The following is a 27,980-nucleotide window of genomic DNA, read 5'->3' as shown; positions in this document are numbered from 1 at the left end:
TAATAGTGGTTTTATGAACAAAACTTTACTTAGATAATTATTCGATAAAAATTGTTAAATTTGTTTTACTTGTGGACATTGTATTTAACCAAATTTTAATAACTAATATTAGTGCCTCGAGGTACGTATTGTGGAAGTCAATGTACGCCAGTATATATACTAATAAATATTACATTATTAACATAACTTCACGTTTCGAATGCTTTACAGCAGAAATGGTCAGTAGTCAAGTTTTAGTTATATTGTTCAATAAACCTATTACCTACTCTTGACCAAGGGTGACAAATGATAGAAAAAAACTAACCTACGTATCTGTCCCGAGCCTAATCTTTTAATAAATAAGTATTACAACAAGATAAACTATCTATTAATTAACTTTACTAGTGATACTCCATGGTATTACTGCCCAGGAGAGGGTGAAATGAACAGCTTTGTTTCTAAATGTCGCGTCGATAAGAAATAGAACGAAACGGTGGTACGTACGTTTAGTTTACTGTGGTTGTTAAAACGGAATGACGCCGAGTCTGTCGAGTACGTTGGACCAATCACAATAAAACGTAAAATGCCATCGTTTCATCTCTTTCGCGCTCTATTTCTGGGTGCATTTCTTTTTGCTGGGATTCGAATTTAACGGACAAAATAAAACATCATTTTTATAACAACATTGGTTTTTTAGGTTATTGGCATTCAGGAATAAATCAAAGATACTTAATAAATTATTTATTGTACAAATCAAATGCTTTAATACACGGCTGTCAAGACAGGACGAGCTTGGGCTTGAAAGACACCAATCGTTTCACCTCAGCAGAGCAGCGAGTAGCCGATTAGCCCCATGTGTTCAAAAGAACACACAGACACACATTGTTTGTGTTGTATTAATTGTTCGTAAAACGTGACTATGTATCGCTATCACTCCCAGAGTAATCAGCCAACAAGGACAGACCGGAAGGTTTACTCTGTGGCGCCTTTTCACTGCTCGAAGCCGTGGCATTTGCTTCTCTCGCATCTGCCTTCTTACTTCTCACGAGATTTGCTAAGGGATTTTTCTTTGAAATAACTCCTATACTCCTGTTCCAAGATTCTGTTTTTGCTTGAGGCTTTGGCAACGGGTCTTCCATCTTTATATGTTTTGCTGCCGGTTCTTCCACGTCTTCGATTATTTCTTCTGCAACTAGTTTCGGTTTTGTGTTGGTGAATTTGACGGATCTGTAACATAAACGTAATTTTCCGGGAAGTCAATCTATTTGAACAATTTAAGGTCTTATGCTTAGTACAGCGATTTCGTGTAAATAAAATTAAAAAGATAACAAATATTCCAATAAACACAGACGAAAACCTTACATTAATATCGATAAAGAAATATGCTAGATTATACATTATTATTAACATAAATAGGGACTTCTAAACACATTGAAATAAGTAAATCACATAACATCTAAAATTCTCCTTCACATTTAATAACAATAATGAAGTGGGTGTACTCAACTAATCATAATAAACAGTATATCAAGAGTTTAAAACTTAGTAATTAGAAATTTTTAGTAGATGTCCCTAATCATTTGTTTAATCTATATTCTATAGTATTGTTATAGTCAAAGTATGATAAAGTCCATGTTGATAAATGAAGGATTGATTTTAAATGAATTTTCTAATTCAATGTTCTTGGTAAAGCAAATGTAAATTTGCATTACTAATATTAATTCATTTACTGTGGTATTTTAATACAACTTGTCTTGAATTATTTCGCCAAGAAATATCTTGGGGAGAAAAAAAAAATATAGAAGATGTAGCCAAGCTATGTGACATGCAAAAATTGGTGGCTAGCTTTTAGACTCATTACCAGAAATCAAACTCAAATTTATTATAACAAATGCAAACAATGTTGTAAAATTCTGTATCATTTGTTTCTCTGTATGTCAGAAAGGATTGTAAATCTAAAATGCAAATGCTTCTATTTAATATGTATATCTTCTTTTACCATTCATAAGTGTACATTAGTGTACCTATATGATGTACTAATAATTGATTATGATTTTGATTCTGTGCACCCAGTGCACTCACACTCACTCTTTTCATACACAAATAGCTAGTTATCTAATTTTATAAAACAAAGTTGTGTTAGTTATAACAGTTATAACTCAAGATCGGCTGAACCAAAGTTATCTCTCTTTTTTGGTGGATTCTTCTCCGCTCCGAATAGCAGATTAAGTAATAAAATATCGGAAAAGTTAACGTAAAACAATAAATTAATTTAACAATCGAAAACAGCATGTGGTGCCATCTGTTGGCAAAACTATGCATTGTTTTATATCTAATTCGTGTCAGTCATCTTGAGGTGAATGAGGACTAATCAGGCTTTGATATTGATCAAAGACATATGTTACCACATATATCAATGCTGTATATTTTTTGTCAGAGTCAGTGTTTGTACAGAATGTATAGAACTTCTAAATTAAATTATTTTTATTAAATGATCTATGTATGCTTTAAATTTATATTTACTTTATAAAATCATTGTCTTCCTGTTCCTCTCTAGCTTTTCTCTGTTCCGTAGTCTCTGGCTGATATTGTTTCAACATTCCTTCATAATCAACAGTCCTCTGTCGCCGATTCAACTCTTTTAATTCTTCTAGGCTCTCCAACAACTCAATTTCTTGTCTCGATTGCTCAGTTCTGTATTCTGCAAAAGCCAATAAGATAATAAGCAAAATGCAATTATTACACAGACTTATAAAAAAAAATTTGTTACTTCGAAATTTCAATAGACTTCCAGCTACAACAAACTAACAATAAATCAAAATCCGTTATGTTATTACAAAACTAGAAGAAGCTAATGTGAAATTAAAACAAAGGGCAAAGAATGTAGAAAAACAGGTATTATCCAATTTTAGGAGAAATTATTAATTATATCATGAAGTGTATAATTTATCAAATAGCATATTATCAATGAATATTAATAAGACTATATATTAAAATAATGTAAGAAGATTCTTCTAAATCCAATCATTGTCATTATCTTTTATTATTGGAATTAACTATAACGGTATCTCATTATTATACACTCTCTCATTTTAGCAAATATTAGTTAAATGAAACACATATAACTAATATTTGCTAAAATGAGGTTTTTATAATATCTAATATGAGACATCATTACTCAAGTATTAAGCAAAAAGACTACCTAAAAGTTTCATAGGATTATTAGCTTCCTCCTCCTTCTGTTCTTCTTCCTCTCGCTTAGCTTGCTCTTCCGCTAATTTCAGAGCCATGAAATTTCTAGTAGCACCAGCTTCTATTTCATAATCTGTATTCTTAGGGTCAGTTTTAAATGAAATCTCTTGAAGACACCTTGTGCACTGGAATACCATAGTGAAAATTATTATTAATGTTCACTTTTATCATTATTAATGTGTTGTCTTGAATAATATAATTAGGAAAATGTATGCCAATACTACACATTAAATAATAACTATAGTAATGAATGTATATAGAAGTTTACATCATTTCAAGTACTCCTCAACAACTTACCTTAATATAAAACCTATATATTCGTATACCCAAGTAATCTTCATTTTCAACATCCTCCTTACGAGCGTTGAATTTTTTTCCTTTATATATGTACTCCCCACAAGTGGCACATCGCATGTTGAATGGGGCCATAAGACGGACTGTATATTGGCGATTTTTGGCCAATTTCATGCGAGGAATCTTCGACGGATCGAAATCAGGAGGATAGTATTTCTGAAAATAGCAAAACAAATATAAGAATGCATTTTAATGTTTACATACTACCAAACCAAACTGTATTCCTACCGAAATACTTACATTCAATACTTTTCTTTCCGACATGTTTTATTTGTGGTATATATACGATAGAAAGACTAGATTTTTATGAGAAATAATACTTTCAACAAATCATTAATTCCAAAGTAGCACTCATAAGACTACCATTTGGTCCAGTAAGAACTCTTCAGTCAACAGTCAACACTTGTCACTTGAAAACAGAGTTGAAAGGTTTTTTGATTGTGAGTTTTGGTATACTGTCACGGCGTTACGAGAGCTCACAGTTGCCACGATGACCGACGTCGGCCATAGATAATTAGATAGCGACGGTCATGCGCTAAAAATATAATAGTTTATTACTTAAAAATCTATTAAATGTATTAAGCATTTCTCTAATTCTTAGCATTAATTTTTCTGCTGCGACCATTGATATACAAAAACCCAAGATGCACACTCAACGTCTAAAAAACGTCCTCAAAAAATGAGCGCAACATTCTAAATTGTGCGCTCATTTCAAATAGTCTCGCGTCGCTCGCGTCTGGGAGCAGTCGTCAAAAATGTCAAAGTGTTCTGTAAGAAATTGTAAAAATATTACGTCAAGAAGGCTAAAAAGGATGGGATATCGTATTTTCGGTAAGTAAAAAAACTTTATTGATTAGTTTTTGTTGTTTTTATGACTGATTATAACAAGCAATGTGTGAATTTATTTATTTTTCTAAAAACTTCATTCAACGCACAAAGTTATATACGGCCAACTTCAATGGCTGCTGGTTCAGTGTCAGAACAACGCATTACAGTCTTCTTTTTATTTTAGTCGCATTATAAAAATTACCCTGTTCTAATAAGTGGAGTCGATTATTTTTATTTGTGTTTTTTATTATGAATAAACTAGCGGATCCGACAGACGTTGTCCTGTCTACACGTCTTTAATTTCAAAATTTCAATTTTTAATAAGCCATTTTGATGAAAATTATTATTCAAATGTTATGACAATATCTAACGATCCAGCACATGGTCACAGACGATATAACACAATGATAACAAAACTTTTTTTAAATTTCGGGACAGACTAAAATTAAATATCGATTATTATTTAAAATTTTGACACTGCGATGGTAGCGCCGTCTGTCGGATCCAATGTAAAACATTCCAAAATCAACAACAACTAATAAATTGAAAATTAAAAAAACATTGTCCAGCGGACAAAATTGTGAATCTAAACCATTCCCAGATCCCCTTGAACACACACAAACAATTTCGTCTAAATCGGTCCAGTCGTTTAGGAGGAGTTCAGTCACATACACACGCACTCAAGAAATATATATATTAAGATAATAAGTGGAGTCGATTATTTTTATTTGTGTTTTTTATTATAAATAAACTAGCGGATCCGACAGACGTTGTCCTGTCTACACGTCTTTAATTTCAAAATTTCAATTTTTAATAAGCCATTTTGATGAAAATTATTATTATTATAAATGTTATGACAATATCTAACGATCCAGCACATGGTCACACACGATATAACACAATAATAACAAAACTTTTTTTAAGTTTTGTTAAGCTTTTTTGTAGTTTTTGACAAATATAATTACGCTAATAAAGTGTAGATCAGGAGGTAGCCAATTTAACATTTTTTTAATGTTCGCAAATATTTTGATATTGCTTACAGATTGAAATACCGGATGATGGCGGTGATACTGAAGTGTGTCCTACGAGTTCAATATTTAATTTAGAAATTGAAAAGAAATTCAAATCTCCTACCACTTCTCTACGCACGGGGTCAGTTTTCGATACACCTCGAAAAGATCGTATAAAAAGCGAACTTCACAAATGCCGCAAAAGGTTAATTAGCAAGGAAAAAGTCATTAAAAACTTAATAGTAGGGGAGCCCAAGAGGGGATTTCGGGATTTACTCAAGCGCGGCAGATTAATATACAGGGGGATACCTTGTACCCGGTTAAGTACCTCCACCAAATATGAGGCTCATATATAAGGCCGCCCGTGAAGGATACAGGATCAGATTAGTAAAAAAAAATTGATCATCAGACATTCTCGAGCGCGTCAGATTAAGGTAGTGTGAGTTAATCACATCCTAAAAAGTGTATATTCCACTAATCTGACAATTTGAGAGTGACGTAAAGAGAGGGGAGGGCAGCAAAGTTGTAAAAAAAAACGTCATCTTGACATTCTCGAGCGTAGCTAATTTATTTTTTATTTTGAATGAAATAATTCAAGAATATTGAAAAATATATAATCTGACGATTTCCGCAAGCCGAAATAACAAAATTTCGTCGATAAAGTTCGTGCGATAAACGCGTGCAGCTGCGTGATGCCTACATTTCCTTCTCCGCGTTTCCCTCAAAATTAGATTTCAAGTGAATTTGAACCGATTCGGACCGATAGATTTTGAGAAATTTTGAAAAATCTAAAAAAATTACAATTTATTTTTTTGAAAGTGTTTTTTTGCAATAACTTTTAAACGGCTTTATCCATCAACTTCAAAAAATCTAACTAATCCACCTTTAAGCTTGAAAAACGACGTCGATCGCCACCAAACTGGTCAAAATCGGTTGATTCGTTCGAGAGATATCGTGAACGAAAGAAAACCGAAAAAAGTGTTTCTATCACATAACTTCGACATTTCATATAGGATTATCGTTCTTGATTATGAATTAAATAATTAGAGCTTAAAAAATGCGTCGATCACCGTCAACCGCGGGAAAATTGCTTGATCCATTCAAAAGTTATTGGGGTTTGAAAATTTCAAAAATAGTGTTCTATGAAACTTCTATCAGACTTTCGAGCTGGGAGAACTCAAACGCATAGAAATATTATTTCTTTGAACTCAGCGAGCTTATAAGTACAATTTTAAGCGCCCAGGAATGGAATTGCAGGGATGGCCTTTAGGGTGAACCGTTTTTCTAATATTTTTTTTGTCAGATCAGGCAAATCCCTCTAGATAATCGTCAGATTATGAGACAGTACGTTTAGAATATAAATCTGAACCATATATATCTTAATCTGACGCGCTCGAGTATTTCAAAATGGCGAATTTTTTTTGCACATTATAATAATGGCTGCGAGTTTGCGTCTGATCGAAATCATCAGATTATTGAATGAGAGCTTTTTTTTTGGTGCACTTAACACCCCCTTAGAAAACCTAACGCGCTCGATTAATTTTTTTTTTTTTTTTCATTTTTAACCCTTACGTACAACCACCCCCATCATGCAAATGATCAGATTACCATACGTACATTATTAAAAATACGTAGGACATTGATGCTATCAATATCTGACGCGCTCGAGTATGTCCATGCAACAGTTTTTTTTTACATATTTAAACATCTATAGCCGCTTTCCCCACCGATGAAAAGGTATATATATCATATAAAATTTTTTTCTTCTTATCATCTAAGCTTTGCAACCCAATAGGTCTCCACGACGCTCGAGTAAATCCCCATTTAGCATCGTGGGCTCCCCTACCATAAGGAAAAAGAATTCGAAACTTTTTAAAAAGACTATTTCACTAAAGAATGCGTTAAATGTTTTAACGAAAAGATTTAAATCGTTTTGAACCAAATATTTGAATAAACAATTTTAACAGTTATTAATTGTTTTTTTGGTATACCCATAGGCTACCCAAAAACATATTTATGCACAAATAAAAGTATATTTATGTGTTAAAACACAATCTAACAAACTACAACTACAAACAACGTAAAAATACTAAAGAGTAATGTATAATGAAAAAAAAGTCATGTTCGACTCCACTCAATACCTTGTCCTACCGACCACGGTCGGTCGTCAAATTTTATTGCTTTAAGTACACTGCGTTGTAATAACAACTTTAAACAATTCGCGTAAGGTTGATTTTGCAATAATGTATGCCTGTAACTTATAGAAAGAGACAGAAATAGTGTTTCGGGACACTTTCAAGCGTTACTTTTATTCGAGACTGTGCATCTTGGGTTTTTTGTATATCAATGGCTGCGACAAAATAATTTTTATTTACCAAAATATATCCAAATATTCAGTGTACAAGGGACGCTACGTATAATTTCGCCAATTTCACTGTTTCGAAGTTTGCTATAAAAAACGTCGACTTTGCATTTGTGTTTTTGTATTTTTAAAGCAAAGTATTGGCAAAGGTGGATTACCTTACATTTCTGAATTGAAATTTTTCTTTGAAATTTTGTAAAATTGTTCGATACTTTATTACGCAACACAATTTCATAACAATTACACAAACAGTACAGGTACAAGGAAACAGTAATTTTATTGCTTTAATATCAAAAATTATTGTTCTGCTTCTCAAAAGAAGATGAATTTCCTGAAACAATAGAAAAAATCGATATTAAATAATTTAATAGTCTTCTAGTTGATAATTACATTTAGATATTCTTTTTTGTAGTTTGTATCTATTGAACGCATATACAATTTATATGTTCTAGCTTTTGCGTTTTACTACACGCAGATAAAACTAAGGCAAGAACTTCGAAACAGAATTGTTACCTGTCTTTCCGATTTCCGCCAGCTGCGAGTTCATGTTCTAGAGCAGCAATTTTCGTTTCGTGACGCGTTCTCTGCACTTGCGCCCGCCGCTGCTGATCTTCCAAAGCGAGTACAATCTTTTCTAGCCGATGGATCTGTTGCTGCTTCGTTTCTAATGTTGCAAACAACTCTTGAATCTCATCGGCTTTGGCTGCGATTTGCTTGTTTACCTATTTTGCAAGATACATCTAAAGATTCGGACACTTACTTTACGTACGAATTTTCATTAGTGAGAAAGTTTTTTTTATGTTATAGGGCAGAGGGCAAATGGGCATCAGGCTCATCTGATGTTAAGTGATACCGCCCCCCATGGACACTCACATTGCCAGAAGGCTTGCAAGTGCGAAAGCCTCGAGACGATACGGATGGTATTTTGTATTCTGCCTTGACGTCCGATAATGAAACTCAGCTGCAATTATCGAGTGTATGTAAAATAGTATTACTTAAAATGGATAGATGCAACAAATGTACAGTGACAAGACAAAACTAAACTCCTTCTGGGCTTAGTGCCCACTATTATTTAAATAAAGACAAATATATGATAAAATTATTTCGCTACAAACAATAATAAAAAAACGCGTCTCACTCCATCTACAATTTTCATTCGGTGATCTAAATCTTGTTGCAATGCAGACAGCTCGCGGGTTTGCTCCATTTCTTTATTCTTGAGCACGTTAATCAATTCTTCACGGATCTGTACCACAGCTTATTATAATTTATAAATTTACAGAGAATTATGTTTAAGTTTAAACGTTAAAATGTCCATTGACCATAGAGGCTTATTATTACATATTACTTGTATCTAATTTTTTATCCTCTTTCTATTAGTTAAATGTCATTTTTCTAACTTTTTAGTTATCTATAAACAATATTGGTGAAACATGAACATCCATCACTAAAATGTGTTTTATAGTCTACAAAAAGCACTTCTTATAAGATTGTTTCAAAAAGTGACCTTGAGGAATCTTGCCTGTGTACGTGCTGTTTTATCTTGCTGTTCAAGTTGTTGTTCCTTTTGCGCTAACATTTCTGAAAGTTCTTCGTTGCGATGCACAGCCTCCAGAAGACTCATTTTTAAGGCCATAGTCTATAAATCGAAATGTATTTACGATTAGATACAATCATTGATATACAAAAACCCAAGATGCACACTCAACGTCTAAAAAACGTCCTCAAAAAATGAGCGCAACATTCTAAATTGTGCGCTCATTTCAAATAGTCTCGCGTCGCTCGCGTCTGGGAGCAGACGTTAAAAATGTGAAAGTGTTCTCTGAGAAATTATTGTAAAAATATTACGTCAAGAAGGCTTAAAAAGGATAGGATATCGTATTTTCGGTAAGTAATGTTTAGTTTTTGTTGTTTTATGACTGATTATAACAAGCAATATGTGATTTTTATTTATTTATTCTAAAAACATCATTCCACGCATAAACTCTATACGGCCAACTTCAATGGCTGCTTGTTCAGTGTTGGAACAACGCATTATTCTTCTTTTTATTTTAGTCACATTATAAAAATGACCCTGTTCTAATAAGTGGAGTCGATTATTTTTATTTTTGTTTTTTTTATAAATAAATTTATGTACTATTGAACTTTTTTGTGTGTAGTTTTTGACAAATATATTTACGCTAATAAAGTGGTCAGGAGGTAGCCAATTTAACATTTTTTTAATGTTCGTAAATATTTTGATATTGCTTACAGATTGAAATACCGGATGATGGCGGTGATACTGAAGTGTGTCCTACGAGTTCAATGTTTAATTTAGAAATTGAAAAGAAATTCAAATCTCCTACCACTTCTCTAAGCACGGGGTCAGTTTTGGATACACCTCGAAAAGTTCGTATAAAAAGCGAACTTCACAAATGTCGCAAAAGGTTAATGGTTAATTAGCAAAGAAATATTCATTAAAAACTTAAGGAAAAAGAATTCTAGGCTTGTTAAAAAGACTATTTCACTAAAGAATGCGTTAAATGTTTTAACGAAAAGGTTTAAATCGTTTTGAACCAAATATTTGAATAAACAATTTTAACAGTTATTATTTGTTTTTTTGATATACCCATAGGCTACCCAAAAACATATTTATGCACAAAATATAAAAGTTTATTTATGTGTTTAAAACACAATCTAACAAACTCTTAAAATACTAAATAGTAATGTATAATGAAAAAAAAAGTCATGTTCGACTCCACTCAATACCTTGTCCTACCGACCACGGTCGGTTGTCAAATTTTATTGCTTTAAGTACACTGCGTTGTAATAACAACTTTAAACAATTCGCGTAAGGTTGATTTTGCAATAATATATTATGTTGGGACACTTTCGAGCGTTACTTTTATTCGAGACTGTGCATCTTGGGTTTTTTGTATATCAATGGATACAATATATATACCAAGACAGATATAAGAAAAATTATACATTGTACATATATCTGAAAAACTACGTATATTCTTCCACTAGTATTCCTAAACCTTATACTATCACTACAAATTGGGATAATGAATATTACATCTATATTATACTGAGTATTATTGGCATATAGTTTAGCTACCTAAAAAATCATCTTTCTGAATATGACAATTATATTGACATAACAATTTAAAGATCAACTATCCTTTAATTGTGGATAAGTGGGGAACAATTCAGTAACTTCCTCCAACAATTACCTCCTGTTGAAGCTCCGGATAACAAATACCACCTGATGTATCTTGGCTATTTATTAAGGCACGATTGTGAGCTTGTAAATCGTGGACGTATTTTTCGTATTGCACAACTTTCTGCTCACTGCAATAGAAATTTTGCAATTTAGCTTCAGGACCTACGATAGCGGCTGCACATTGATTTGTTATTATAAAAACTGGGGTAACCATGTTGGTATACAATGGATAACATCTTTTAGAAACATCTAATTTGTATATTTTTAATAAGATCAAAAATAATTTAGAATGTTAAAATATTTACTTTTCGATAAGCGATACGATAAGTCAAGCATAAAATTTCAAATTCAACTCAGTATTAAAGTTCTAATACGGCTAATCTGAATCTCAGATTCAAGCCCGGCTAAATCACTACTACTACTTCACGGCCAGCACACGACTGGCAAGGATAAAAATATTAATGAATTTAAGTATTGAGTGTAAAGAAATAAAACAAGTTACACTTACTGAAGCTTAATATTCTTCGTTAAATCACGAAGCTGGATTTGCATTTTACCAATTATCTCCTCTTTACTCAACAATTCGGCTGCCAACTTTTGCTGCAAGGCCATTTCGTTTTCTGTGTCCTATTATACATTACAATGCATTGAATTCATGTGTTAATATACTAAAATTTATGGAACAATATCATCACCTTTTAGTTAAACAGTAAAACGAATCTGGTACGAAACTCTACAACAAAGAAAACAAAAATTCATTTGATAGTCGCCTGCTATAATTTGAGAAACAAATTTTATAGTTTAAGAACATTATGAACACGCTGTTAGTAAGAGTTTATGATATCCTCTTACTCTGTTCAAAGTAAAAAAAAGGATATTAAAAGTTCGTTAGAAATAAGCGTAAAATAGTAATTAAATAATTACTGCTATTTTGGTCATAGTCTCCAGGAAGCGAACTTTTTCCCGTTTACATGCAATCACTTCGTCTTCAGTCATGCGCAAAGTATCTTTCGTAGCTTGAAGCTCAGCCCACAAATCCATTTCCCTCTCCGTTGGAAGATCTAATCATATTTCAAAATAGGCTGGTTTAAATATATATTTTTAGGCTGCATTTTTTTACCTTTAAGTAATTTGTATCATATATTTTATATCATATAACTTTATTTAACGCGTAGGAATCTGCCCTTAAATCCCGACGAAACACGACGCATATGTGACATATTAATTTACTGAAATTTTACTTTCTTCCCATAATATTTAAACTTATCTGTACATGCACTTCAACATTAACTAATAAATACAATAATGAACTTGGTAAAGTAACATTTTAAAATAATACCAGGGTTAGGCTTATTCCTTTCGTATTCTTCAATTTTTGCTTGGAGCTCTTCAATAGTATTACGACTCTCATTGAGTTCTTCTTGAAGAGCATTCTTAAAGCCTACTTCTCGTTGTGTCGTTTCACGTTCTGCTTCCAGAGCTAGATTAAGTTCTTTCAGTTGGTTGTTAAGGTCTTGAACAGATGATTTATGTTGCGCAGTCAAACTCTTTATTTGATCTTTTAAATCGGCAACTCTGTAATAATCGCAGTTCATTACGTTTTTCACGTTATATTACCTACTGGTCTTTTGTAAACCAATTCTTTGACTCATTCTTAATAATCATTAAGTAAACAAATATTGAATTGACCAACCAACCAACCAACATTTTAACTACTCCTTTGTAGACTAGACAGTATAACTTACACGAATTAACAAAAAGCTTACTCAGTTTCCAAGGCATCACGTTGCTGCACCAAATGTGTATTCGTAACTTCACCAGTCTTAACGGAGTCCCTCCATTTCCGTGCTCTTGCTTCTAGTTGTACTTCACGCTGACGGCCCTGAATTAACAATAGTTGGCATGATAATGGTTTCAATGCTTTCACTCACCAGTTCCAATGTCCATTACCTGGTCCTCCAAACTTTTCACGGTACTGGTGAGAGTGGTGATGCTAGCCTCAGCTTCACGAAGCTGCCTATCCATCTTAGATATGCGCATCCGCTGCTGTCTCACTTGAGCCTCGCTGGCCGCGAGTTTGTCCTTCATGGCCGTTTTCGCTGCTTGTTCATCTTCTAATGCTCGTCGTGTATCCTGTGATTTTTTTAATTCTAAATATTAGTAAATATTATATATTTTCGATTAGTTTTCAGACATTTGTTATCTTAGATTCTTCTTCAGCTAGATTTCGAGTGCTGAGCGCTGCTTGAAACTACACGAATACGAATATAATAAGGTTTTTATATTAGTTACCGCCAACACTTTTTTGGTTTCTTCATCAACGGGAGTTTCGCGGACTTCATTTATAACAGTTACCCTCGTTTCTATGTCTTGTCGCAAACGTGCTACTTCCCGTATCAAAGACTCTCCAACGGATATTAAAGTAGCTCTTTCTGAGCAAGCGCGCCTGCAAAATACATTATTTATTTTTAAGTGTGAATTTACAAGAGATAAATAATCCATGGCAATTGGTGTTATTTTTCTAACTTTGATAGTAACGTTATAGTTTCCACTGCGTCATCAGCTCGTGATTTCAAATCACGTAGAGCCTCACACATTTCCAATCCTCTTTTATTGTAGGCATCGATTCGATCTAATGCGTCACTGTCTGGCTCCTCCTGAAAAATATATTATGCATACAATTTAACCCAATGCGGCGGGCATTGGGTTAAACTAACTTTAGTTAAAATCTCTGAGCCAGAGTTAGACATAATAAAGAGTGGAATTGCCTTTGTTTTACAAAATGCTAAATAGTTCAATATGTCTTAGACGTTCAACTTAATACTTTGGATTTTTTTTTATTAAACAATTTATATATTGCTTACATACCTCTTTCTCTATGTATTTTTTTACCCAGTCGATTAACTCTTGGCGTGCGGCAAAGGCTTGAAGACACAGCTCCGCGAAACACGAAGGGATATTCATCGCCTTACATTCAGCATTGGTGAGAAAATTTTCATCTAAGTAAAAAAGAGTTTTCAAGAATTGAATCTTCACATAAATCCTACACTAAAACGGGCCGTTCTTAGGCAGCTAGCTGATGCCGCCGAAATATTTTTCTGATGAATTAATTTATGAAATCGGTGCAGTAGTATGTCGTAGGTATATATTATAATTATTTATAGTAATAGTATAAAAAAAATCAGTGGCACTACAACCTCTTTAGGCCTTGGCCTCAGATTTCTGAATCTGTTTCATGATCAATTTTAAATCTAAAAGGCAAGTAGGTGATCAGCCTCCAGTGCCTGACACACGTCGTCGACTTTTTGGGTCTAAGACATGTCGGTTACCTCACGGTGTTTTCCTTCACCGTTCGAAAAATGTTAAATGCGCACATAAAAAGAAAGGCCATTGGTGCACAGCCGGAGATCGAACCTTCGACCTCAGGTATGAGAGTCGCACGCTGGAGCTACTAGTCTAACACTGCTCAAGTAATAGTATATACTGTTCTTAAAATATATCCGCCCTTTCATAACGCGTAGCTAAAAATGCTACCGTATTTCTTGCGGTGTTAATAAATTAAATATATCATGGTTACTACCTAGGCGTCTTATAATAATGCTGATGCATTTGCTCCTTTAGACTTGTTTATGGACAAATTTGTTAAAATAAGATAACTTTCATGAATTTTAAATGATCGTCATTTAAAATGTAACGAATGTCAGTCTGAATCGGTATCTGATAATTATTATATTGAAAACGTGTCATTTATTTGTTGTTGAAGAAGGAACACTGCATACCTATAGGAATGCTACTGTTGAACAATTCCACAGCACCATCTGCTGTACTCTGTCTACACAGTTCATGGATTTCTTCTTCCGTCCAGTCGGCAACATTACATAGTACAAGTTCTGGTGCACCTTCCCCACTAGCCAGGTGACCCTCGCTTAGCAATCGATCGTGTAAACTTCGTAGAGTCTCAAACACCTCTAATACTGCTTGCTACAAAGATAAATAAATTATTAAAAAGACACAAATCAAAAGTTGGGAACGAAATAATAGTGTCTTTTTTAAATCTAAGAATAATAAACTGGTAGACTGACGTTTCTTGAATATCTCAAGTTAAAACAAAAAAAATCTATGCATTGCAGGACTCCAAACCAACATGTAGTTGAAAAACACTTGTTAGAATTTATTATACTCGTATACCTCACCTGCTTTAGATCAAGCTCCTTCTTCAGCCGATGAAACTGCTTTTGCTTTGCAGCATACACGCTTTTAATATCATTGTCATTTGATGTTCTTGGTTCATACGTTGGGGTAACAGGGCGAGTAGTCTTTAAGGGAGTTTTTGGTCTAGGGGTGGCTTTTTGGGGGGTATTGGGTCGACTGCAAGGCGTGTTCGTTCTTTGTTGGGATGGAGTTGACGGTCTGCTTGACATGCGTGGGGTAACAGGGCGAGCTTTAGGCGTTTGCGGACGGCTTACTAAGGGCGTTTGTGGACGGCTATTAATTGGTGTTTGCTGTTGAGTTTGGTCTATAGTTTCTGAAATAAGTGAATTCTCTTAAACATGCCTATAAACTTAAGTGACCTGCACAAACGTACTTAATTTTAACCATTAATTGTGGTTTATTCGATTGGCCAATATTACTACCAATAGACTATTGACAAATTGTCAAAATAGTAATTTCATTCATTATATTTATGTCGGAGCAATGGCGATTGTGTCAGCTGCAATTGTCTTTATAATTTAATAATATCAACGTCAAATCAGTTCAAATAATACTTTGTAGTAGGTACTTTGTTTAATTTGTCAATGTTGCAAGATAAAGAAAGATAAATTTAGGACTATTTCAATTGTCGAGTAATAAGGATAAATAATTATTCGTAACTTTAAACATTTTCAACTAAAGTTAGTAAATATTAAAGTAATCATTTGACAATTATTTCTACGACTGCCTTTTCTACGATAGCCTCTGTAGTCGATTTAGGTTCAATCGCGGAACGAGTTTTACTCACCAATTATGACCGCCGGCTGAACATCATCTTGTGACATATTATTGTAAGTCTCTTCTACTACTGTCGTCTCTAAAAAACACATATATGGTTCATTACGGACTTAAGACATTAGGCGGTCTTATTTATAAATAAAGTGTTCGCTATGATTAATAGTTGTTAGTAGTTTGGCAAAGCTTCTTTACTTCAGCACCGCTCTTACACAAAGTATTGAAACAAATCTACCCTTTCGACTTAAAGTGTAAATTTAGCTGCGGCAAGATATTAAATTCTTTTAACCTAGGGTTAAATAACAGGGAGACGTTAGTGGCTGAAGTTTCCTTTAGCTGTCTGAACTTATTTTGCTGTGATTCTGTATTGTTAAAGTACATTTATATCCTACCCTTACATATTTTTTAAACAGAACATCACGAGGATTTAAGAGCCTACGTCATATGGTTTCGTTTTTAGGTATGATTCTGATTAGAAATCTTTACTTTCTCACCAATATGATTCCTTCTTTAATAAATTAATTTACAAAAAAAGGCACAAAGATTAACCTTCAATGTTATTCTGGTGGATTTCTGCAAACGCCACAACAGGAACGTTTTCTTCTTTGTCGGCATTTATTTCCGCCACTTCATAAACTATTTCGTGCCTATCTTGTACCTGTAAAAGTTTCGTTTTCGGAATTATAAAGGTCAAAGGTCTATAAAGATATTCTGTATTCTCATCGTGTACTCGAGATAGATAGTTAAAAAAATATTATTCATGTAATTTGTACAACATGTTAAATTAACTTACTATAGTTGGTGGTGGATTCTCTGGTTCACGATTTCTGTTCACCTACAAAATAACTTAAATTAAACGCGAAAATACACGCCTTACATAAATAAGTCGGAAGCAAGTATGAGACTGCGCGCCATCTAAATTAAATATTGTTTTTTATTGGAACCTAGGACAAGTATACAACATAAACATAATTCCTACTTACAAACCAATCCAAAACAATATTGCATCGCCGAAAATGAAACACAGTCACTGTGTGCGCTATAAATTAATTTATCAAACAAATTCAATTTAAACTACCTTAATATCAGTCTTTGAGTCAGTCTTCCCACTTTTCGGAATAGCAGTTCTAACCTGCAAATTATATAACGATTGATAAATACAACCTTTACCTATTTAGTAATATCAATAACCATCAAAGTGCAAGTTTAACGACCAATAAATATGAACTATTTTAATCGTAGCATATAGAAAATTTAACAAGAACAATAATTGAAAACTATCTATTATTATAAGAGGGTGAATATAGGATAAGAGACTAAACGCAGAACAAAAATGATCAATCAATCAATTATTTTTCGCTCCCTGATTAAATAAAAACGACGAGGACGAATTAGGCGAAAGTTAGAGGTGACTATGATTTTTATTGTATCATGGTTGACATTTGTAGTTGACCCATTATAATGAAAACAATATATATGTATTGACATATATTATTTTCAAGCATAACGTAGTTAGATAAAATCAAATCTACGATGAGTGATTTTGATTAGTTCCTGCTCTTAATCGCTTAATCGGCTTGTAAAAAACCGTTAAAAAGTTAACCAAACATAATTCATCGTTGAAATTTATTTATACCCGCGATGAAGTTGGTGACGGAGGAGATCTAACCGGGGACAGGCGTGTGGTTGGTGTGGTGAGATTCCTGTTGGTGGCATTTTTCGCTGCACGAGCTGCCGAGGCGGCCGTTGGCCTCGGCGCAAGACGTGGAGCTGCCGTATCTAATTAAGCAAATTAAATTAAATTTCCATTTTAACTATTCGCTATCACTAATATTAAATCCTGAACCCGATATAACTTACGTGGTTTATCTTTGTGTGATTTCACTGTCGTTGACATTTTGATTCATTTGCAATAGGCCAAATCATAAGACACATAAACTGAATTTTGAAATAATAACATTTACAAGAGTGAACAGAAAGTATGTCTATGTCATAGTTGTTCTGATTTCAAATTGGATAACTTTTTTCCTTTACACTTGACATTGTCTGGCCGTGCAGGTTCTATGTCTACAATCTGGTGCTTGGAGATTTTAACACGTACAGAAGCTGTAGCATGTCTAGAAGAGACACATCGTCGGTATGAAAGCCAAAACTTGAAGGTTTTCTAACTATGTTTTAATAATCAAGAAAATTGTATTTATATCTTCGTACTTTTTTGTTTCTTGTAGGTTAATTCATCGGGCTATTAGATTGCATTAATACTTGGTTAGCAGTGCTCCCATTATAAATGTGATTCTTCTTCTTCTTTTAATGCCTCTCCATAAGTGGAGGTTGGCCGTCAGTCTCCTGCGCCAGATGCAGCAACTCTTCCGCATTTGCAATACCCGTCCAGTCCCTAACGTTTCGAAGGTATGATTTCTTTCTTCTATCAACAAGCCGTTTACCCTGGATTTTACCCAATATAATTAGTTGAAAGAGGTGGTAGCGGTCGTGGCGCAACATGTGGCCCAGGTACGCAACTTTCCGTTGTTTAATGTTTAATGTGATAATATATTCTTATGGTTCAATATGAATTATGTACCTATATTATTTTTTTCTTTGATAAAAGGCAAGTATAAAATAAAGAACCTTCTTAATAATTTGACATGGTCGGTCAAAGTCGGACAAGTTGGGACCTTTGACTTTGCTTTTTGACAAGTTTTATAAATAATGTTGTGATATTAGCCTTATATTAAAAATTTTTGTTATTTTGAAATATTTATGAAATTATGTTTAGATAAAAATTCAGCTATGTCTGGAGATCTCCGCGTAAAAGGTTTGCCATATATTATGTTTAATGTGTGTTTGTTTGTATGTTGCACCAACATATGCATACTTTAGCGTATAGCTAAAGCAATCAAAACATCGAAAGTGTAATAGAAATTACATTATAAATGTATGTGTGTGTGTGTGTAAATACCATGATATTAACAAAATATTAAAAACAAAGAAGCCCATCTCGTTATGACTTCTACCTCCCGAGAAATTTAATAACGAAATTTAGTACACATTTTTGGTACAAGTCTAATATGACAATATACTCAAACACAATTCAAACAACATCACATACAGGTAACAACAATCAACTGATACGCTCCTTTCATAAAAATTCTAATTTCAGATGTATCAGGCAATCAACAGAAGTCTCGAATACCACAAAGAGTTGTTACTTCGGGTGCTCCCAGAGGAAGACAGCGCTACCCTTACAAACCTCGAGTTAACATCAATGAAACAATGGTTATCCTTTAAGATCATAAGTAGACGATATCTTTATTAACGGAGTCTAGTAGTAAGACCACGAGTCTCAAGGGTGTTTTCATAATAAATTATAATGCGAAATGCGAAAGTTTAAACGCAAACTAACAAACTTCCTGTATGTAAAATATTTTAACGTTTTTGATATAGAGCCTTCATACATGCGTAGCGCTGTCTCAACTTTGAATATTAATAATATTATTATCTCCAGACATAGCTGAATAATTTCATATGTATGATTTCCAAAAATTAATTGTTGGAAAGGCTATTTGTTCAGTTAGATTAAAATAATCATGTTCGTTAAAAAATAAACATACCATTAACGTAATTATAAAGGGTGGAGTGTTGCCATGCCGCACAATATGCGACATTTTTAACTTTGGAAAATGATTATCCATTTCTAGTGTTAAGTTTTTTTCTGTATATTCTAATAATCCGCATTGTAAAAATGTGAGCGTTAACCAAATAAATGAAAAGCATTTTGTTGTCATGCTGTAATATTCATTAAATAATAATATTGGCTTCAACAGAAAACCAAAGTAGAATCCGCTCCTTCGCCAGCGCTACCTCCACGTCTTTCTGTTAAAAATACCAGACCAAGGTCGTGTGAGGTAATATTTAAATTATGTAATTTGTACTAATAATTTAATATATAAGTAAAGTACACATTCGTACATATTTACAGACTCGGCCAAGGTCGGCTAACAAGAAAGAGGATCAAGTACTCCAAGTGGATCCCACCCTGCGGCCACAAAGGATTGAAAGGGAAAGATTAGCGCTCTCCCAAAAGGTTTTTTTAATTAGACTGAATTTAATGAATTAGTTACGAATTGTATAATTAGTCTCTTTAATTTTCACGCATAACCAACATACCCATTAACGAATACTAATTAAATATTTTATGCCATTCATAATTAAAGGATTAGTTACGACCTTAGAGCCATCTGTGACAATAGGAAGACAATTGAAACATCTTTTCAGAAAGTTTTACTAACATCGCAGAAGAGGAATACTAATGACAAGCTGAAAGACGCAGCGGCTAACCGAAGTTTAAGGCCGATAATTACAGTTCCCAAACAAGTAAATACAATTTCACGGCTATATGAAAAATAGTAATCCGTCATTTAGACGTTTCGTTTTTCCACCGTATTGCTGGTTTATGGGACTGAGAGATTGTTAATCTATGAATATATTTTCAGAAAATACAATCAAGAATACCATATACAAACAGAACATCCACAATATTACCGGATCAAGTAAGAATAAATATAAATTTTTCTAACGGATATGATCGCGAATTTATCTACTGGGTATTTGTTGTGTTTCCCCGAGGGAGTCGGTGCGGAATAGATTTAAGGAACTAAATATTATGACATCCGGTCAATATATTCTTGAAGCCTTGTTGTATGTACAAAAAAACTTAAACGATTTTAAAACAAATGGTGACTTTCACCAGTATAATACGCGTAATAGAACTAATTTGAGTGTGCGACCAACCAGGCTCCAGAAGATAAACCACTCCTTATATGGAAATTGTATTCGTTTTTACAACAAACTCCCAAGCGAAATTAGAGAACTGTCACTAAATAAATTCAAAGCCCTTGTTAAAAGTAAATTAATTAATAAAGCCTTTTATAAATGTGACGAATACCTAAATGATCCTAATTTTTGGGATTGATTTGCTCCAGTTCAAACAATTTGTATTAAAAACTTGGCGATTGAAAAGAGTGGCGGAAAGTTTCTTGCCAGTTCTTCTTACCCGCTCTACGCCCTTGACTTGCGAACTGGTGGTAAATGTAAATTTACAATTAATTTAATTTGTTTTCCTTGACGTTCAGAAGTGTACATGTTTACCTAAATGAATAAAGATATTATGACTATTATGACTATGACTACTCGAGTTTTAATTTATATGTACATATTGGAATTAGTTTGAAAGTGATTTGTTCGCCGTTTACAATTGGTAGTCTTGTAAAGAGTTAAGAAGCATTTTAAAAGTGCTTTTTATCGGAATACATATGTATAACGACCAACGGCCAACATGACGAACCTAGCCGACCGACGGATACAGCCATCAACGCACTTTAACATCAGACAAATCTCCTGCACCATGTATATAGATATAATTTAACGATTTAATTATAAATACATCTTAGGAGACGATAAAAAGATGTGAAGAACTCGAAGCGAACGACGATTTTGAAGCAAGTTTTGACGTGGACGGTTCAAACGAAAATCATAGTTATAATGATGAAGGTATTACATACTATATATATATTTATTTTTTTATTAATCATTGATAGCCTTTTTGATTAAATTTAAAATTTGACTCCGGCGACGCATGATTGTCAAGAATCGTTGTTATATATAATAAACAAATACTAAAAAAGGTTTATATATAGAAATGCATCGTCTTCTTCGCACTTTTCGTTAATGACGCTACCTCCACACCACTATTCTCAGTCTGCCTGGGTCCATGGGTCTCGACATCCCTAGTGGATGTCGAGACCCATAATTGGTCAGAGCAACGGGTAGGCGAACGACACCGACTGCACCTGACATCACTCCTCGTTGAGACTATTCGGAAGCCTATGGCCAAAGTAGCTAAGCACCCATTTGTAAATGATAGTTGTCTTGTGGTAATCGTTGTGGTTGGTTGAGAATAGAGTTATTGGTTATTTTTGCAGTCAATACAATGTACTCGCAACATTCTTCTCCAACGATACACGATATCGAATGCTTCTATCTTTTTGATTTTAAATAAAAATGCATACCTAATTGTACTGTAATAAGTCTCCAACTTAGAAGTTCGGTTCAATTTTCGCTAGAGTTAGGCATGAATAACCTATCTTGTTTCCCAAGATTAATTAGAAGGTGCTGATTCCAATAAGTCATAAAACGATTAAAGCCAAATCTGGAATTATATTTAAGGACTGATTATTGAAATTATTTAAGTGTAACGAGAATATTATATTGAAGTAAAGCAAAACAATGGCGTATGTTTTAGAGTCCCTAACAACGAAAAGTGAAAAGTTAGTTAAACTAAAAATGAACTGGCAAGAAAAGATTGTTCAGTTTGAGAAGATGAAAAGTGAACTGAATGACCGTCAGGTAATATTAATTTTAGCCTTGTAGCCTGGCAGATTAATTTCTGCATCTGTTTCTTCATGTATATTTATACTTGAATCTGAGAACTTATTATCTGCAGAATGTTTGGTAATCATTGCGCCATAATGGAGGATGGATTATTAATAACGTAATTATTATATATTTTTTAATTATTATATATTAATAATAAGTATCGGTGTAGTGGCTTCAGCAGCTCTCTTCCCTGAGGTCGTAGGTTCCATCCCCTCTGCTTCTGCTGCGATCTCTCGAACGGAGAAGTAAAACGTGATAAAAATTCGACGGCTTATGTCAAGCACAGAAGGCTGATCATTCTATTAGATTGACATATGATCATAAAACAGATACAAAAATCTGAGGCCTAACCCTATAAAGGTCGTAGCGCCACTGATTTATTTTATTTGTAATAATTATAATATTTTATTTTCCGTTTAGAATGACATACTTCAAGTGTATGCATCAATGCGAGTAACGCATCAAGAGCTGTCAAAATTGGGTCAAAAAGCAATTCTGCCCACCACAGAAGACCTTCAAGTTATGAATGTTGCTAAAATGACCCCCGCGCAATTGTTACAGCTATGTGAAGGGACCAGGCGACAGAAAGATGGCAAGTTTATTTTATTCCACCTAAAAAAGATTCAGGTGATCTTTTTAAATTTGTACATACTAACGTCTGGATACCCTTTATATAACCTCTACAATTTCTATGGGTGTTTGTTTTAGATTAACTGCATTTTATCATATTTCTTTACTATAGGTAAGAACGGTTAATACCGCCGACAAGTATTTTATTTCATAATTTTGTTTATTTCAGACACCCAAGTGATTATAAAGGATTCCTTGACCATTGATATGACTAAACTGAACAATATTCCCGCAAAGTTAGTCGAAACCTCTGAATTAATCTTAACACAACAGCGAGAATTCACTAAATGGTTTCAGAATGTTATAAGTCAAGAGAAGGTGTGTTTTATTTTATTTTATTTATCAACAAATATAAAATGTCACCACAGCTTTACTCCTGTCCCCTATTTTATTTATGGCATTGGTTTTTATTAATTTTATTATATGATTTAATTGTTCGATTTGTTAGATACAGTTATTTGATTATTAACACTATTAGAATTAATTAAGATTTGATTACTTTATCCTAGGAATGCAGCATTAGAGCCTTATCGAAGAAAATTAATGAATTTAACGCTGAAAATGAAATGCTCAATGGTTTATTGCATACAAGTCAAAATGAATTTCTCAAAGAGATTAATGATAATATGGACTTTTTGAGGTAATTTTATTATTTAATTACTTAACGTAATTTAGTTAACGGCTAATTGTATGTAAGTCCGTGTCTGTGTTCGTCGCTATGTGTTACTAGAAGATGCGGAATAACTATGTTCAAATATTTCCTTATCTATGGCTGCGCCCGCATTTCAGATCAGTTAATACAAGTATGGTGCGTTTGAGCCCGCCTTATAAAACTAAATAATGAAACATCTTACAGAAAATGTGTAAATGAAGCGATTGGCAATCAGTTACGGAATGAAAAGTTAACATACGAAGTTTCCGAACTAAATTCAAAAATTTCAGATCTTCGCAAACAACTAACAAACGCAGAACAACAAAAATTGTTTAATAACAAACATAAAATTGAGGTATTATCATAAAAATTTAACTCCTATTTTTATCCGGCCGATCGTCTTATTTCCTAAGAACATGCCATTCCGCCTTTGTCGGACTGGCCTTGAATATATTATACATAAATTTACCTATTATTAGGAACTTGAGAAAGAGTTAAAAGAACAAAAAATGAAATGCAAGTCACTTCGGGATAGAGCATTCCGAGCTGAAGGCCAAGTTAAAATGGAAGGAGAGCGTTCAGCTAATTTAGAAGCAGCGTTGAACCAATCCAGAGTCCATACACGTAACTTGGAAAGAACTATACTGCAATTGAAAGAACAGGTTTCTAAAATATAGTTTGGCTATTCTTTGCTTCTGAACTTTAGTTTATCAATTGATGTTGAAAAACCGATACCAAAGCGTTTGTTAGCTCCTAGTTATAATTTATATTTTTAACAAAAAACTAAAAACAAAGAAATACGTTTAAAAGTATTTTCTCGAATGTTCCATAGCTTTCGCGCGAGATCGGTGGGAAAGTGTTGCTTTTATTATTAGTGTACAATTAAATATGAAAGAAATAGCGTATGTTTTACGAAAGGTTACTATCCCAAAGAGACAATCGTTCCTTATACGTTTGTCGTTTTTAAGTAGTCGATCATCTATATATCAAAAGTCTATATTATTCATTATTACTATATCGTGACTATTGAATTCAGAAAATCAGGGCAAATGTGCATTACTGACAAATCTATGAACGCATCTGTATAATAGTTTATACAAAATTTTACAGAACGAAAGATTACAAAGCGACTTTGACACTGAATTAAATAAATTAAATGAATCAATTCAAGAAAACAGTACACATTTAGAAGAAATTGCCGATGCTCGTGAAAAACTTCAAGCCGAGTAAGTATATCATCAATTGAAGAGTGCAGTATATTATGTCAGTGTTAATACACTGTATTAATATGTATATAGAAGAAGTTTATGTTCATCAACAAAATGACATATTTTCCGAGTATGCTTAAAAATAGAAATATATTGTCAGATTAAAATTTGCTACGAGGCGGAATAATGACTTCGGTATGTCAAAATAAAGCAAAAGCAGTGTTGGCCTAGTGGCTTCAGCAATCACCAGTCGTGCAGCAATGGACTTTCTTTCTGTTTGCGCATTTCTAGAACGCTAAAAGAGAATATCGCAAGGGAACCGGCTTATCTCAGACCCAAAAAGTTGACGGCTTGTGTCAGGCATAGGTAGCCTATTAGATTGACAAATGATAATGAAACTGTTAACAAAAATTTGAGGTCAGACCTATAAAAGTCAAAATGCGTTTCTGATATATAATAGTCATATTTCGTATTAGTGTTCGTGGACTGAATGTTGGTCCGTTGTAATATAAATCCCTGCAACAAATTATAAATGAATATATCAATATACGCATGTTTATAAATATACCGGTCTAATTTCGGATTATTTTAATGTTTGTATTTGACCTCCTTCATATTATCTTGATAACGCGCAAAGTTTAACGCGCAATACTGTAAGCCGTAAAAGATAAGTTGCACAATGATTTATAAATTAACACTAACAAAAAAATAATTATTACCAGAAAAGAAGATTTGGAAAAACGTCTAGAAATTTTATCCATTCATTACAATGAATCTATAAGTAAATTAAAACATGAACTCGGCGTGAAAGTTACACAAGTAATAGAGACTGAAAAGAAAAATCTAATAGAGGTTGAAGAAAAAAAGAAGTTACAAGGAACAGTAGAAGTTCAGTGTACAAAACTTTTAGAAGCTGAATTACAGCACAAAGAATTGACGAAAAAGATAGAAGAATATGAAGAAGAGTTAAGTAAGTGGATCATTATGAACGCACGGTCGTTTCTTATGTCATTTGATTATCTACTTAGGGATCTTACACGTATTTCAACATACACACATACACAAATAACAGTAGAAGATAACATCAATTATCCTAATATTCATTAAAAGAGCCTCACAATATATAGCATACATATGCGAGTATTCAGTTTAGTTATTTATTTGAACATGTTATAATATCCTGGTACAGTTTAATATACAAAAATGTATAATTAAATATTATTACTAAGTATTTATCAACAGACAAATCTCGTGAACGAGAGAGTAATTTGGAAGGTGCAAAAGAAGAACTAGATAGAGTTAAAACAGAAATGGAGCAGTGCAAACATCGATTATTGGAAAAAGTGGATATTATGAAAGAAATAGAGGTGAGTTTAATTTTGTTTGGTATCCAAATACGTTATCATAGTTTATTAAGTGTTATTTTCCATAAGTAAAATGTAACCAATAAATTAATAAATCCTAGTATTAACCTTCAAAATATTTGTATACCTACTGTTTGTTCTCAGATTAAATTTAAAGAGTCTCGGGCATATGAAGTCAAACTCAAAAATGATTTAAAAACAAAAAATGATTACATCACCGCTTTAGAGAGAAAACAAATGAATTTGGAAGAAAAACTAAGGGAAAGGTAGCACAGTAACATTCTTGTAATTTATTAATTGCTTATTCACTTACCTACTCATTATTCGTAAATTGTTGTTAGTGAAACTGAAATGGACACCTATAAAGAGCAATTGACGACACTTAAAAATCACATAATGGAATTGCAAGAGTGTTTTGGTGACGTTGAAAATATAAGTAATTTGCATGATATGGTGAGTTACACATATAGTACATGTATTGTGTATTGGTTATTATTCTGACTTTGCTCTTAAAGGCCGTAGTCAAATGTTATGCACCCTAGAACTGGGTTTGGTTGCAATACACTATCGAAAAAGGGTAATAACTATTTTTGTAATTCTTATTTACAATTAATTTATATTTTCATTTTAAGTTAAACGAACAAAAGCATAAAATGGAAATTATTACTCGCGAGAATCATGAACTTGCACAGACATTGCAAAAAAGGAAAATAGACCTAGAACTTTTGATGGAAAAGGATGTCAGTCACGAACATGAGATAAAACAAAGAGATGATATTATAAAAGTTCTTTCGCAAAAGGAAGAAGAGCAGGCTAACATCATTAAGCTATTAAGAAATAATTTCGAACATAGATCTAAAATTGATTCTGACGTAACGTATCTTTTAAGTTGTCTCATCTTAAAATTTATTACTTAAAATTTGTGTAATTAAATTAAACAAATACTATATTTGTTACAGTTAAGCAGACAAATTACAGAAAAAAATGAAGAAATCGATGTTCTTATTAATAACTTGGAAACGAGGAAAGGTCAAATATCGCAACTGGAAAAGATTATTCTAACATTAGAAGATCAAATGCGAAAAGCTAGTCAGCAAAAGCGTAAAGACAACGAAAAGATTGAACAGCTCGAGAGAAAGTTTGAGGAATATAAAACTTATATGGAAACCAAAAACAATGCTCCAAGCAAAAATCTAGATAGCTTATTTGAAATACTCGAAGATGAGTTAGGAAATTCATTTGAACAACAGTTCAAATTTAACGATTCACATAAAAATAAAAAAACTAAGCATAGCATTATGACTGATCGTTCGACGATTCCAATAAGTCGGGCAAAACATCAGCTGATTTTGAATGAACCCAAAGAAGCGCACACTACTATTTTAATGGGTGATTTTCATAGTGAAAATTTGCCAAAGAAAGACAACCAGGTCAAAAAGGACTTCAACCGAAAGAAGGCTAACGTGGAAACATTTCAGTGGGCTGCAGATTGCAATAGAAATTCATTGAATATCCCGCCATGTTCAGAAGAGGAAGCCATCACAACCATTAAGGAATCTGCTACGGAAAAACATGAGAAATACATAACTAGAAATCTCCAATTACTTGTTCCTGATAATTATAGAGATGACAGAAAATATAAACAGCTAAAATTGACAAGTCACCGAATCTAGTTTGTTTTGTTATGTGATGTGATGTTTGATTACTAAAATAAT

General features: G+C 33.2%; 3 protein-coding genes and 1 long non-coding RNA gene across 6 annotated transcripts; 2 read left to right on the top strand and 2 right to left on the bottom strand.

Moving 5' to 3' along the window:
* Window positions 1-705: 705 nt before the first annotated feature.
* LOC110992890 (splicing factor YJU2) lies at window positions 706-3,991 on the bottom strand. Its single transcript, XM_022258877.2, has 5 exons — window positions 3,826-3,991; window positions 3,529-3,741; window positions 3,182-3,356; window positions 2,503-2,680; window positions 706-1,206 (listed from the first exon to the last, which is right to left on the bottom strand). Exons 1-5 carry the CDS (start codon window positions 3,847-3,849, stop codon window positions 897-899), a joined length of 900 nt encoding a protein of 299 aa, XP_022114569.2. The 5' UTR covers window positions 3,850-3,991; the 3' UTR covers window positions 706-896.
* A 3,987-nt stretch (window positions 3,992-7,978) lies between these two features.
* On the bottom strand, window positions 7,979-17,968 carry LOC110992840 (myosin heavy chain, clone 203-like). 3 transcript variants are annotated; one of them, XM_045633234.1, is made up of 21 exons: window positions 17,837-17,968; window positions 17,613-17,755; window positions 17,055-17,108; window positions 16,770-16,811; window positions 16,526-16,634; window positions 15,990-16,058; window positions 15,184-15,515; window positions 14,770-14,971; window positions 13,859-13,989; window positions 13,517-13,647; window positions 13,283-13,436; window positions 12,941-13,123; window positions 12,757-12,872; window positions 12,330-12,565; window positions 11,915-12,051; window positions 11,499-11,617; window positions 11,001-11,118; window positions 9,293-9,424; window positions 8,924-9,031; window positions 8,299-8,507; window positions 7,979-8,116 (listed from the first exon to the last, which is right to left on the bottom strand). In XM_045633234.1, the coding sequence occupies exons 1-21, from the start codon at window positions 17,871-17,873 to the stop codon at window positions 8,098-8,100; spliced, it is 2,781 nt and encodes a 926-aa protein (XP_045489190.1). In that variant the 5' UTR covers window positions 17,874-17,968; the 3' UTR covers window positions 7,979-8,097. The 3 variants fall into 3 exon arrangements, with proteins under 3 accessions (XP_045489190.1, XP_045489191.1, XP_045489192.1); XM_045633235.1 differs by having other exon boundaries at window positions 17,646-17,755; XM_045633236.1 differs by lacking the exon at window positions 8,924-9,031.
* On the top strand, window positions 9,451-10,372 carry LOC123690172. The gene is made up of 2 exons (XR_006750971.1): window positions 9,451-9,672; window positions 10,039-10,372. It is a non-coding gene; the product is annotated as an uncharacterized LOC123690172 (long non-coding RNA).
* A 705-nt stretch (window positions 17,969-18,673) lies between the features above and the next one.
* On the top strand, window positions 18,674-27,979 carry LOC110992874 (outer dense fiber protein 2-like). The gene is made up of 20 exons (XM_022258854.2): window positions 18,674-18,791; window positions 19,137-19,252; window positions 19,801-19,881; window positions 19,956-20,060; window positions 20,252-20,350; window positions 20,470-20,526; window positions 21,427-21,526; window positions 22,278-22,381; window positions 22,832-23,003; window positions 23,211-23,359; window positions 23,551-23,681; window positions 23,898-24,048; window positions 24,173-24,355; window positions 24,804-24,919; window positions 25,624-25,871; window positions 26,144-26,268; window positions 26,410-26,531; window positions 26,607-26,718; window positions 26,898-27,137; window positions 27,225-27,979. The coding sequence occupies exons 1-20, from the start codon at window positions 18,737-18,739 to the stop codon at window positions 27,936-27,938; spliced, it is 3,180 nt and encodes a 1,059-aa protein (XP_022114546.2). The 5' UTR covers window positions 18,674-18,736; the 3' UTR covers window positions 27,939-27,979.
* Window position 27,980: the final 1 nt, after the last annotated feature.

This window comes from Pieris rapae, chromosome 22, assembly GCF_905147795.1.
Source record: "Pieris rapae chromosome 22, ilPieRapa1.1, whole genome shotgun sequence".
NCBI classification, from domain to species: Eukaryota; Metazoa; Arthropoda; class Insecta; order Lepidoptera; family Pieridae; genus Pieris; species Pieris rapae.
The sequence above is the reverse complement of the archived record's forward strand: the minus strand, read 5'-3'. Positions and strand labels throughout refer to the sequence as shown.